This window comes from Brachycentrus maculatus, unplaced genomic scaffold (genome assembly GCF_059751285.1).
Source record: "Brachycentrus maculatus isolate JH-2025_06_01 unplaced genomic scaffold, ASM5975128v1 h1tg001123l, whole genome shotgun sequence".
Taxonomy (NCBI): domain Eukaryota; kingdom Metazoa; phylum Arthropoda; class Insecta; order Trichoptera; family Brachycentridae; genus Brachycentrus; species Brachycentrus maculatus.
In genome coordinates, this window is record NW_028281821.1 from 339,910 (window position 1) to 355,000 (window position 15,091).

General features: G+C 31.8%; 1 protein-coding gene across 1 annotated transcript; it reads right to left on the minus strand.

Annotated features, from left to right (window-relative positions):
* Window positions 1–1,286: 1,286 nt before the first annotated feature.
* Window positions 1,287–9,366, minus strand: LOC148299493 (serine protease gd-like). The gene is made up of 2 exons (XM_088276016.1): window positions 7,520–9,366; window positions 1,287–3,576 (listed from the first exon to the last, which is right to left on the minus strand). The coding sequence occupies exon 1, from the start codon at window positions 8,947–8,949 to the stop codon at window positions 7,543–7,545; it is 1,407 nt and encodes a 468-aa protein (XP_088132142.1). The 5' UTR covers window positions 8,950–9,366; the 3' UTR covers window positions 1,287–3,576; window positions 7,520–7,542.
* Between the last annotated feature and the right edge of the window lie 5,725 nt (window positions 9,367–15,091).

A 15,091-nucleotide genomic window follows, 5' to 3' on the forward strand; every position in this document is an offset into this window, starting at 1 on the left:
TTGACATCTCATTAAATATGAAGAAGAATATGGAAGTCTGGGCACTTACGGGGCAGACGACCGTCATAGGCTGGTTTAAGTGATCACTTTACACACGTGTAACATACACCAATTCTACCCATTACTGACAACCACACTACTGAAATTCTTGGAAGTTCTTTATATATGAACCAATTTAGAAACCTTGTTCTCGAATCACTAGAACTTCACTAGAGACGTCTATTGGTGAGATGTCAAAAAATAATATTTATGTTTTGTTCATATTAAAAATCTAAAGTTACACAAACATTTGATGCATTATTATTTTCATGGCATGTTGCACGAGACATATTAGTATATTTAAAAAAAAATGCCACTCAGGCTCAAAAAGGTTCGCTATCCCTGTATATACAATCGACAATAGCAAAACATCTGACTAATAAGCGATGAAATTCAGTTTCCTTCATGATACTTTTATGTCCAATTAAAAACTACAAGTGAGTGATTGAAACAACACAGCTTAAATGTTGGACTGTGGTCAGGTGGCGACAGGTTCTCAAAGTGTTTATGGAACCCCTTTGAAATATTAAATTATTTTTGGAGCTTTAAAATAAGTATAACCTAGTTTCATGTACATTATTTGATTAAAATGATTTGATGAAAATCATCCTAAAATAGGTACATTATAAACTAATGATTTCTTCTTACCGAGAATTACATATGATATGACGTGTCAATTACATGATGTACATTTATATGTGTGTGTGTGTGTTCTTATGTAATTAAAATGTTTCAAGGCGTTTCCTAGTTTGTGGAATAATTCGGTAAGGATCTAGCATATGCATATTTTAATTAAGGGTCGTTGATAAAATAAAAATAAAAGTTATCTCAAAACAACCATAGATGCTGTCAAAAACTTAATCATGTAATAACGAATCAATTACATGATATATACATAAATTTTAGTGGTATTGTTATCAATCATGGGTAGAATGGTAAATGTGAAAAGAGTGATGACCTTAACCAACCTATGAGTCGCAAGTCCCCTAAATACTTACAGCTTTCACGGAACACACTTTGAGAACCGCTGGTCCAGGAAGAAAAGACGGATGATTTTAGGGAATACGTTTTCAATTCACTCCCTTCTCTGTGAGGCAACATTTGGGAAATTTTGGAAATAAAACAAGAGGGGATACAATTTATAAAATTTATACAATTTGATAAAATTTATACAAGTATTATATTACATTTGAATTTCTTAAATAACTAAATACATAATATATTAACGTTAACATTTTCTTTAAAAAGAGGCATATTTTTACTTAAAATTACACACTTAAAAAATATTTATTTTGTATCTTTGCAAAAATTACATTTAAATTTTAAATTATATAAACGATATAGTACGTTAATATTAGTTAATTCTAATATTTTAAATAATAAGTGATCTGATGATAATTTATTAAAATAACTTTATGACCCTTCACAATTATTTGGTCGAAAATACCAAAATGACACTGGAGCCCTTATAGCTTATAATGAAAATTCTGAGAACGAAAACATTTGATTTTTAAAATTCATATTTTTGTAGAGACCTTTTGTTGTGAACCTCCACTATTACCTACTCAAAGCGTATTCAACATTTTTAATTTATTTATAGATTCGGCAGACATTTTGTGATAATATTCATCCATTTTTAATTTAAATTTTACTTGGTAAATACCACTATTTAAAAATATATCGCGTAAATGGTGACACGTGTTTCAAAGTATTCTTGGTGCATATTCGAATACAACTTTCAAGAATTAATGCAATATGGATGTTTAATAAAAGGCACAATGGCGAGTATTACACAAGTGTAAAAAGTGATTGTTTAAGGCATCCCAATGCCAGGTCATAAGCCATAGGATGCTCAGACATCCATCTTCTTCCATAATGTTTCATCTCAAGTTGACACACCTATAACATATTAATTTACATAGTAAGGATGTCGTAATTAAAAAAATATCTGCTATTTTATCACCTATTTTATACCATATCCCTCACTCCTTTCAAGAACGTCATAAATCAAAAAACTTGATTTTTCAGGAGAACGTTTTTAAAGTTCAAACATAAAATACAATGGATTAAAAATAAATATCAAGCCACTTATTGACCTTTTACTGTGCAACACATCTTTCTAGGTAAAACCTGAAGGTTTTTTCTCCATTTGAAAAATATTTAATCTTCTCTTCATCTTCTTGCTCAAAGCTGAGCGTCGTGGTCTTCTGGAATGTCAGGCACTTGGTGCACAAGTCCTCTCCATTCTTCCCGGTCCTGGGTCAACTTGATGGCAGCGTTCAGCGAATATTTAATATATTTAAAAAAAATAATTAAACAATACCTTTTCTTCAAAATGCTAACACAACATTTTTTGCCCTGCAGCGGGTAAATATTAAGTTAAAATATGACTCTTTTGCTGGGATATAGTACATTTTCTGGGTATTCTGAAAACATGCACAACTGAAAATTGTCGATTTTTGATTTATGACGTTCTTGAAAGGAGTGAGCGATATATACGTATGAATTTTTTTTATGTACTAATAGTTTAATCAAACACAGTTTTTTTTTAGTCTACTAAGTTGTATTTTATTGATAAAAAACACAAAAAAATTAATATATTGTAACTAGGCGAAACAATTGTCTCAATATTCATTTTAATATATTTTTAACAAGAAAATACAATTTTTAATAAATGTTTTACTTAGTAAATACCACTATTTCTTAAAACCTACTGTGACACGTGTTTCGATGCATTCCGCATCATTTTCAAACATCGTTTTTAACAAAACATTTTATTTTTTGACATCTCATCAAAGATGAAGAAGAATATGGAAGTCTGGGCATTTACGGGGCTTACGACCGTCATAGGCTGGTTTAAGTGATCACTTTACACACGTGTAACATTCACCAATTCTACCCATTATTGACAACCACACTACTCAAATTCTTGGAAGTACTATATATATGAACCAATTTAGAAACCTTATTCATGAATCACTAGAACTTCACTAGAGACATCTATTGGTGAGATGTAAAGAAGCTTTTTACTAACAAATAAAATAATCCAGATTTTGTAAACAAGTATTTGGACACACTCAAAATGTTGTTAACAAAACATTAATTAAAAACGAAAAGATTTTACCACAAAGTGAATGCCGAATCATTTAATGATAGAAAATACAACTAAGTAGGTTCAAAAAATCTCTGTTTGATTTATAAATTAATTCATAAATTTCATATGAGTTCTACAAATTAAACGCTAAATCAATACATATGACGTGTTCGTTGATTTTTCTCCAATATTCAAATCTAGCACCTAACTTTTAACACCCTGTATGATTAAACAATACAAATAGATTTATTAGTCACTCTCATTCCTGCATATTTTGCGTGAAAAACACGGTGTTTACAATAAAACTGCTTATTTTCGTGTTGGAAATAGTGATGTATCTAGACGCTCACACGTAAACAAACACGATGTTCATATGGTCGATAACTTTGGCACGCGACTGTACCTTATTCTTTTTCCTACTCCATGGAATGATCCTCTGCAATCTGTAAAGAAAAATAAAAAATAAATAGTTTTTCAACTTCATATACAAAATTTGTATGATAATAAGGACCAAACACAAAATATCTCATATACTTATATATAATTAAAATGTGACTTGGTTTTTAAATCACTATAGACCATAATAACTTAATTATATACATATATATATATATATATATATATATATATATATATATATATATATATATATATATATATATATATATATATATATATATATATATATATATATATATATATATATATATATATATATATATATATATATATATATATATATATATATATATATATATATATATATATATATATATATATATATATATATATATATATATATAAATATAAAGTCTACCGGTTTCCAAGCTAACCGGTAAACATTATAATTAAATATTTACGATGATTTTCAAACAAAGTTACATTTTAATTATAAAATGGAAATTCACAAAGTTAGTGCTTCAAATATAAATTAAACAAAATATCTCCTTTCATATAACAGTTTTAAACAAATTTATGAGGTGGAAATACTGTCCGCTTCTGTAGTGTTATGGTCAGCATGCTCGGCTTCCGTTCCGGAGGTCCCGGGTTTGATTCACAGAGGAAGGCGTCAAATAAATATAATATTTGTGATTTTTCACTCTAATATTTATTCTATATTACCCTGGACTGGTCACCTGAAGCTGAGGGGTGATCACCTTTCCTATATGTGTTACCTGACCATCAAGATATTATGCGGTGCCCTATGCACCATCAGGTGCGGATTAGGGTTCAAAGAAGATATGTAAATATATATACACACAAAAAAGAGAAAAAAAAAATAAGAATACAAACATTTTACAATTTTCATAAAATTAACTCTTGATCATTTACCCATTCCTTTATTTTGCCTTTGTTCCATATTTTATTTTGACCTCTAACCTCCGTCGGCAACAAATTAAAAATGTTGGGAATGATATATTGCAGTGTTCGACTCCCATATTTATTGTTATTTCTTGGAACTATCAAACCTTCGTTGTGTGTAAATCGTATATCATGGTTGTGTACTAAAGGATGTTTATGTTAAAAATACATCACAAACTACCAAACCAATTGAAAAGAAATGTTACATGAATTTTTAAGTTCAGCAATTGGCAATTGTCTATTAAAATACAAAATACAATAAAAAAATTACCATAAACATCTTTCGTCATCTGAGAAGCTTATTCTACCATCCCAATGTAAATTAAGAATATCATTATCTTTGAATAAATATACAATATTTGAACGAAAACTTGTGCTAATATGATTTTTTTGTCGTATTATTTTCGTCGTGCGTACTTCGACAGATGGTAGATTTATTTCTACAGCAAATTGATCACGGATATGCTAATTACTTACGACAATTCTCAGAAAGGACACCTTACTTTTACTAGCAAATAATTTTGTTTGAAAATTCTTGTTAAAAATAAATAATTACATAAGGAGAAAAATGTATAGTTTATTCATTAATTCATGATAAATTATTCATTGAAATGGTTACGAGACTGCTTTTATCAACTGTAATATCTTTGTATTTGTTTGGGTCTAGACATGGGGGGGGGGCTTATTAAATAACCGATTTAGAAACGACTTTTATTAAATAAGTCGTTATTTATTCGGTTTTTGAAATCGATTATTTAAAACTAATCAAGGCAAATACTTGCGTAAGTCACGTGATTAGTTTTGAATAATAATACGGGTATAAAGGTGAAATAATTTTTTTCTTTTTTAAATGTAAAAAAAACGTTTCTAGCGGAAAAATGAGTGTGAAAAAAAAAACAGGATCTAGAATACAATACTATATTTAATTTTTTTTATTTAAGTTTTATTAAGTAAATAAAATATTTATTTCGACACGTGTTTCGATGCATTCCGCATCATTTTCAAAAACTTTATGTTTAATTCAAACCCTTATCCACACCCCAATGGTGCATAGGGTACTGCATTATATAAACACAGTGTTATCTTGATCGTTAACACACGAAGGAAAGGTGATCAGCCCTTTGCTTTAGGTACCAGTCCAGGGTAATATTGAGTAAATATTAGAGTGAAAAAATCACTTATATTTATTTGACCCCCCCTGGGAATCGAACCCGGGACCTCCAGAATGGTAGCCGACCGTGCTGACCATTACACACTACATTAACACTACGGAGGCGGACAAAGTTATATTTAGTTAATTCTAAACTTTAGAGTTAGGTTTTTGGGACGTTGAAGGTTGCATAGGGAGGGGGGTATTAGCATCGAAACACGTTTCACGAAATTAAAAATGGATAGATTTTACCATGAAGTGACTGCCAAATCAATTAATGAAAAAATATATATATTTAGTTCACTTAAATAAAATCGACAACAAGAAATACAAAGCGAAGGTGTTTTAAAAAAGTAAAAGTATACTCGTATGGAAAGTAAAATTGAAATGACTTTATAGATCCATAAACTGACTGCCGAATCAATTATTGATTGAATATTAATTTTTTGTTTTCCAAAAATTTACGACAAAAAAATTTTACTTAAATATATTCGTAAGCCTAACAAGAGATTTGAGATAACATATGTTTTTAAATAGATTTATATTATCCACTGACACTTCGTGATGGAATTGCATTTTTAATATATTATTAGAATAAAACCAATATTTTTAGCTTTTCCACTTAATTTTTATTTGACCAGCGACCGGGTTTCGTCGTTACAGACATCATCAGACTGGTGGGAGGCTATACAAATTGTTATGTTATATATAAAAGAAGGCAGGAGTTGATAACCATGATTTGATATAATTTTATTGAGAAATAAATTTAATTTGAGTGAATTTAAGCGCATCGCTGATCACCTTGCCTTCATGCAATTAACGATCAAGATAACACTGCGTCGCTACGATTCAGTGCCCTATGCACCATTGGGTGCGGATAAGGGTTAGAAGAAGAATTTAAGTATTGTATGATGTTAAAAATATTTTTTATAAAGGTTTTATAGATTTGCATTTTTTGTAAATGAATTTAAATTATGTAACAATATATGTTTTTCATCATAGCTATCATATTTTGATCGTTTTAAATGCTCGATGAGAGAAAATCAATTGACAAAACGTGAATTGAATTATGTTTGGGTCACATCTGTTTTTGATTGAACGAATATGGTAAGTATTTAAATGCAAATTCGGTTTATAAAAAGGGGTCGGTTTATAAAAATTATATCTTGCATATATTAAGAAACGTGTGTTGAGATGGTTTGGGCATGTGAATCGAATGAGCTAAGAAAGAGCAATAAAATAAATTTACAATATGAATTTAGTGGGAGATAGAAGCAGAGTAAGACCGAAGCAAACTTGGTACGATAAAATATTTCTAGTACTTGAAATTGGTCAGATAAGATGTTGGAATAATCGGCGGATATGTATGAGGAGATGCATGAATATGGAAGATTCGAAGTTTGTTTGTAAAGACAGATTGGTACGGCGTTCTATTCTCTCTGCTAACCCCCACGGAAGAGCGGCGTAGTTTGTTAGTTTTATTATTTTTATAAGTAAAAAAAAAAAACAGTATAAAAACTTATGTAAAAAGAACGCCACCGACAGTACATAGGTGCCTTGGTGGGTCTCTGCAAAAAACAGCACGTAAATTATGTTTACGAATTTATAAATTAATGTTTTTATCCATGTATCTTCAACTTCAAACACTTATCCGCACCCGATAGTGCATAGGTAACTGCATCATATAAACGCAGCGTTATATTGAACGTTGTCACACGAAGGAAAGGTGATAAACCTTCACCTGCAGGTACTAGTCCAGGGCAATATTGAATAAATATATTAGAGTGAAAAAAATTCATATATATAAATGTTTATTTATAAAACAAATAAATGAAATAATATAAAATGATTTAAAAAAAATGTGTCTTGCATACCTGTTTCTTTCGAACTAGATGTGTTATCTAACGAAATCGTCGTATTTAGCGGCATCTGTGTAGACCACGAACTCGTTCAAATCACAACTATATGTTTCGGGATCTTTCAAGGATTTGGATACGATCCCTCTTAGCGCCCATCTGTCTCCTTGTCTCAGATACAGTCCTCCTCCTGAATCTCCGTTGCAAGGACCTGTTCCATCTCTTCCTCCTGCGCAGAGGGTAGTTTCAGAGGTCAGTTGAAAGAATTCAACCCTGGAGGCTTTGCAGGTGGTCGTCGAAACGATGGGAACTGTCGCGACCTTTGGTTCAGCTGTCGCAGGTGCCCCCTTTTCATCCTTTCCCCACCCCACAACTGTAGCCTTCTTTCCTACAATCTTTTCTAAATCAGTATCACCTGACCACAAACAAATCGGTCTGATGAAGTCAGTGTAAGCCACCGGTTGACCTAGGGTCAAGACGGCTATATCATTGTTCAAAATAGCACCGACGTTGAAATCCTTGTGTGTCTTAATGTCTTCGACGGATTTGGTGACTGATGTCTCCTCGGTCCAGTCCTGGATGTTGTGGACTCCAAGTTTGAGGACCAAGTCTGCTGGATTCACCATGCTTAGATTGCGTTTCTTTACGCAATGGCTCGCCGTGACGACTTTAGTTTCCGATATGAGAGTGCCGGCGCAGATAAACTCCAGTCCGCGGGGTTTTTTGATAAACATCGCCACAAGCCAAGGCCAGTCGCCTTTGGCAGCGAAGTCTCCGTTTACAATTAGAGGATTGTAGATTTTTGTCGTGCCGCAGATATTGTCGTGGTTGAATTCAGCATTTGCGTTTGAATTCAGCGAAGGAAGCGGGTTTACCATGAATTCACCATCATGGTTGTCGAATCCGTGCCTGCTTGCAAGGGCAGGTGCGTCAATTTGTTTATTTTCTGGTCGCAAATGCATCGGAATTGGTCCACCGATGACCAGTTTATCTCTAGGCGTATTAGCTAGAGCTGATATTCCCGAATGTAAAGTGTGTTCGAGATCTAAAGCTGTGAGGTATCTGCCATATATAGGATCTCCAGTGCACAGTCTCTTCCCCGCAAATACAATCGTCATCACAGAAGGAATCGGTGACACGAGTGGGAACGAAACCCTATATTTTATAGGCCAGTTTTGAGCAATTTTTTGTAAGACTATATCTCTATCTTCCGCCAGCTCGAGTTTGCCAACGTACGAAGTAGGAAGACGAGCTCTGATCACCATTCTGATCTTCACAGTCATCTCGGATCCATACGGAGGAGGATTTGGAGCTTCGATGATACCGAACCATCTTAGTCCGTCAGTCTCATAGCGAAAGATTTGCGGACAGGGCGAAATGGGAGTCTGAGCACAAATGCCCGATAATAACAGTAGGATGACCACGCAAAACACTGGAAAAACGTACATCTTCACTGATCATTTGAAGCTTGTATCAATATCACAACATTGTTTAAAGTTATCACAATTCAATTCTGAAAAGCGATTTCACATTTTGGACTGAACACTGATTGGATTTGTTACAAATTTATAATTTGTACCGTCAAACTTTTGCAATTACACCGAGTTTAATTGAATAAAGTTTCATTTTAGGGGTTTATACCTGCCGATGTCACTGTCAATATTCACAAAACTACTTGGCTGTCACTGTGTCGGGATTTAACTCGTTGCGAAAATATACAGCCCAGATTGTTCCGATTCAAATCGCACGTGATGACAAAACAATCGCGCGGTGTTATTCTATTATGAAAATAAATTAATTTAATTCGGATATTCGCGGATAACGAGAGCTGTCACACGCACGCTGTGGATTTTTTAATTTACAGTGTTAACACGTCGATGGCCCGTCGATAACTAATTCGAGTGGGTACTTGACTGGGCTAGGTACCTACTTCTCAGTACACGAGGATGAGTGCGTAGGTAGGTACGAATACCGACGTTTAAGGTATAATGGCGCGAAGGGGTTAGCGAGAATTACGATTTCAGGGGTCGGCAACATCGTAACCTGTACTTTAAACATTTATCATTAAAAAATCAACGTTTTTATGACGACATTATTTACAATTTGAACGCTATGAATCCGAATATGCATTTACTGAATTAATATGTAGAACACATTGGTTTTGTAATAAATTTGATCATATTTTCTTTATAAATTGCCGTTCATAAAATGTGTATGCTTTTTAAGATGAATTTAATGATGATTAAAATAATTATTAAATTTTATGAAGTTGGTACACAAATATTTCAATACAATACCAAAATGGCAATAGTTCAAGTTTCTGATCCACATATAGCGATCCACGTTTTGAACAAAAAGAGCTCCTATTTTTGTTTCTTCTTTTAACCACTATCCGTACCCCATGGTTCATAGGGCACTGTTTTGTAGTAACGCAGTGTTATCTTGATCGTTATATGCACAAAGGCAAGGTGATAAGCCATGTGCTTACTGTGCCCTTGAGGTATTTTTTTACGAAAATGGCGCTATATAAGTTATCCAAATTTATTATTATTATTATTATTATTATAACTGTACTAGTACAGGATAATATTGAATAAATGTGAGAATGAAAATCACCCATATTTATTTTGACTCTCTCTGGAAATCGAACTCGAACGAATCCACTCTTTTAGTGAAACGGAAGGCCTGCTGACGACAGTCAACAGTCCGGCTTCTCCTGAGGAGTGCAACGTGGTTTCCTCCCAGCAATGAGCTAATGCTGACATGTTCCTGAGATTATCCCTCCTGTTCCCAACACAGATTTAATTTTTTCAAACCCTTATCCGCACCCAGTGGTGCATAGGGCACTGTATCGAATTGACGCAGTGCTATCTTGACCATTACTTACACGAAGGCAACGTGATCACTCTTGCGCTTCAGGAACCAGTCCAGGGTAATAATAAATAAATATAAAAGTGTAAAATCACTAATATTCATTTTCACCCCCCCTGGGAATCGAACCTGGAACCTCCAGCACGGTAGCTAAACACGCTGACCGTTACACCACTGAGGCGGACCAAAAAGAAAAAAAATCTATTTATTGATCCTTGTAAATAATAAAGGCAACTCTCATCTAATAAAAGGTCACAACAAACTAAATAAAAATATAAAAGTTAAACACTCATTTTAAAAGTCTAGTCAATTGTATTTTATGATTACAAACAAATAATAATTTCATTCGTAACAAATGTTTGGCTTTGTTTTGTCATTTTTAAAATACAGACTGACTACTGTCAGTAGTAAGTATGAGTATAGGTTTGGAAATGCCACAACAAGGCGAAACAATCGTCACAAATTAAATTTAATAGACTCTTAAAATCAGTGTTTGATTTCAATATTAAGTATTTAAATATTGAAATTTAAATATAAATGCAGTTATACAAATTATATGCCAATTACGTATATCGCTCATTCCTTTCAAGAACGTCATAAATCAAAAATCGTAAATTTTCAGTTGTGCATGTTTTCGGAATGTCCAGAAAATGTACTATATCCCAGCAAAAGCGGCATATTTTTAACTTAATATTTATCCGCTACAGGGCAGAAAGTGTTGTTTTTGCATTTTGAAGAAAAGGTGTTGTTTAATTATTTTTTAAAATAAACTTATTTTTTTTCAAATGGAGAAACAACCTTCAGGTTTTACCTTAAAAGATCTGTTGCATAGTAAAAAGTTCAATAAGTGGCTTGATATTTATTTTTAATACATTATATTACATTTTTAAACTTTGATAATGTTCTCCTGAAAAATCTATTTTTTTTTATTTATGACGTTCTTGAAAGGAGTGAGCGATATGTATAAAATAAAAATGAATTACCACATCTCGACTGATTTATTATTTATTTTATTTTTAAAACATCAAGTTTGTCGACCCCTGGATAGTCTATGTGGCTCCATATCGTATTGTACTAGCTCAAGTAGGTACCCTTCAGGTATCACCCAAAATTGGGTGCTTTGCCAAAAATAAGTAGGTACCCATAAACGCCTTCTGCATTTGCCATAAATATAAATATTTTTCTACCAGGAACGCATAATAACAATGTGGGTAGGAAGTCAAAATTAATAATAACTCACCGCAGGTTCCTACGTACGGCCAGCCATTCATAGTACAAAGACAGTCCTTCCTAGAAATTTAAAAAGTGAATAATAGGCCGTCGTACCTTAATGTTTATATTTTTTTAAACATCCAATCCATTCATTGAATATTTTAACTATTTTTTTTACATTTTAAGTGTGTCCAAATACTTGTTCACAAATCTGGATTATCTCCAATTATAAGAGTAAGCTTGCATATTATATGTATGTATATTTATAAATATATTTTTACACTTCTTACCTAGTAATAAAAATCCTTATTAATTCCTCTCCTTTCCTTCTCCTTCCTGCTAAATCTAATATTTTATATAATACCCTTTTTTTGTTTTTTGTATAATCTCTGAATGTTTTTTAATAGTTTTATAAAATAATAGTGGAATTGTTTAATTGGCTTTTTTTTTAACGTTACTATTTTTTGTCAATGTAATGTAATGTTTATTATTGTTAATGTAACTATTGTTTTATATCATTTTTTCATATCGCTCACTCCTTTCAAGAACGTCATAAATCAAAATACTCGATTTTGCAGGAGAACGTTTTTAAAGTTTAAAAATATAATACAATGTATTAAAAATAAATATCAAGCCACTTACTGAACTTTTTACTGTGCAACAGATCTTTTTAAGTAAAACCTGAAGGTTTTTTCTCCATTTGAAAAATATTTAGTTTATTTAAAAAAATAATAAAACAATACCTTTTCTTCAAAATGCAAAAACAACACTTTCTGCCCTGTGGCGGGTAAATATTAAGTTAAAAATATGCCTCTTTTGCTGGGATGTAGTAAATTTTCTGGACATTCCGAAAACATGCCCAACTGAAAATTGACAAATTTTGATTTATGACGTTCTTGAAAGGAGTGAGCGATATGTAAGCTGTATAATTCCCGAATAAATAAAATAAAATAAATAAATAATGTTTTATCTCATCAAAGATGAAGAAGAATATGGAAGTCATAGGCTGGTCTAAGTGATCATTTTAGCCTATGACGGTGGTCAGCCCCGTAAATGCCCAGACTGCCATATTCTTCTTTATCTTTGTGAGATAAAAAAATAATATATTGTAACCAAATTACTAACTAATTTTCGCAATGGATCCCCGCAGAGGTAGGCAGAGAGAATAGAACGCCTTTGAAAACATTATTCGTCTCTTCTGCATTCTTGTACATACCCGCCGATTATTATAAACATCGGATCTATTAATTGATAAAATTATAAATTTTAACTAACTAATTAACTGCTTCTCCGCAGAGGTAGGCAAAGAGAATAGAACGCCACACCATTCTGTCTTTGAAAACATTTTTCGCCCCTTACACATGAATATACATGTATATTTTAAAATCATACAATGCAATGATTGATAAAAAAAAATTAACTAACTGCTTCTCCGCAGAGGTAAGTAGAAAGATTAGATCGCCACAACAGTATTTCTTTGAAAACATTATTCGCCTCTTCCACATTCATTGAAAAAATATTTTTTCAAACTAACTTACTAACTAATTATCACCACGGTTCCCCGCAGAGGTAGGCAGAGAGAATATAACACCAAATTTCTTTCGCCTCTTCTACATTGATTTTTTTTAAACATCCAATCCATACATTGATAAAAAATATTTATTCTAACTAACAAACTAACCGTTGCGCCGCAGATGTAGGCAATGTAGATAATGGAACGCCAAACCACTCTGTCTTTGAATACATTATTCGCCTACTCAGGATACGTGTATGTCAGGATAGAAGAGTGTGGCGTTCCATCCTCTCTGCCTACCCCTGCGGGGAAACGGCGTCTTGATAGTGGTAGCAGTAGTAGTAGTAGATTTTAAAATATGTGACATGGTTACTTGTTTAATATAAATAACCGTAATGTACGCTTCCAAGAAAAACGAATATTCACCCTTAATTGCCAAGGCAATATGTACTAATTGATTTGCAAAATATGTCACCATTGTCCTTCGTATGAGTTAATTTTGGTTTTACCGTTTCCCAGATATATTATGACTTTTAAACTAACTTAACAATAATGACTTAATTTCGAAGAAAATAATAAAATAATGGTACCTTAATGAATTGTTTATATTTTATAAATATTAATCTTTATTATCTATGCAGGCTTAAGCCTTTAGGTAGGATTGTTTGGCAGTTTTGATAGATATTTTGACAAGCAATTTTTAATATTGTCACACAAATTATTGTCATACATAGTTAACAGTACATTATTTATTTATATTCATTCCGGTTTATATAATTTCAGTTGCCTGACACATTTAAAATAAAACCCATTCGAGGATCCAAAATAATTAATCTGATAAAGTACTTTATGAAAAGATATATCGCCCACTCCTTTCAAGAACGTCATAAATAAAAAAAACTTGATTTTTCAGGAGAACGTTTTTAAAGTTTCAAAATATAATACAATGTATAAAAAATAAATATCAAGCCACTTATTGAACTTTTTACTGTGCAACAGATCTTTTTAGGTAAAACCTGAAGGTTTTTTCTCCATTTGAAAAATATTCAGTATGTTTAAAAAAATAATTAAACAATACCTTTTCTTCAAAATGCAAAAACAACACTTTCTGCCCTGTGGCGGGTAAATATTAAGTTTAAAATATGCCGCTTTTGCTGGGATATAGTACATTTTCTGGGCATTCCGAAAACATAAACAACTGAAAATTGACGATTTTTGATTTGTGACGTTCTTGAAAGGAGTGAGCGATATATGTAATGATAAGTCATATTTTCTTATTTTGTTTTTACCTTATTTTTTATTATACTTTCTCATGTGTTATATTTTCTCATTTTCTATATTTTCTCATTTGTTTATTTTAAATATGCTTCTTACCTTATGTTTTTCTCTTTATTTCTTTTAAATATGCTTCTTGTGCCTATTTATTATACTTGTTTATTGTTTTTATATTTTGCCATGCATTAGTATTAGTTTTGGTTATTAAAAAAATATTTTTTGTTACTTTATTATTTGTGTTCCAGTCTTGTTAACCTTAATCTCATATCCCAAAATGAGAAATAGAAATTACTCATCGGGAATATTATATGTATATATGACTTATGTATGTAATATGTTTGAAAAAAATGCTTACGGTGCGATTCTTAGCCATATTTGGTTTACAAAGTTTTAATATATTATGACTTTTGAACTAACTTTACAGTATTGACTTCATTCCGTAGAAAATAACAATAATAGTACCATAATGAATTGTTTATATTCTAATAAAAAGTAACATTTATTATTTATATTATCTATTCAGGTTAAAACTTTTAGGTATAATTATTTTGCAGTTTTAATAGATTTTTTGACAAAAAATCTTAACGTTGTCATACTATATACTGTATTATTTATTCATTTTCTTTCCGGTTTATACTTACGGAGCGATTCTTAGCCATATTTGTATCACATAGTTTTAGGATACTATGACTTTCAAACTAACTTTACAATAATGACTT

Excerpts from the sequence above, each read along its gene's own strand:
- LOC148299493 (XM_088276016.1), bottom strand. The coding sequence starts at position 8,949 with ATGTACGTTTTTCCAGTGTTTTGCGTGGTCATCCTACTGTTATTATCG.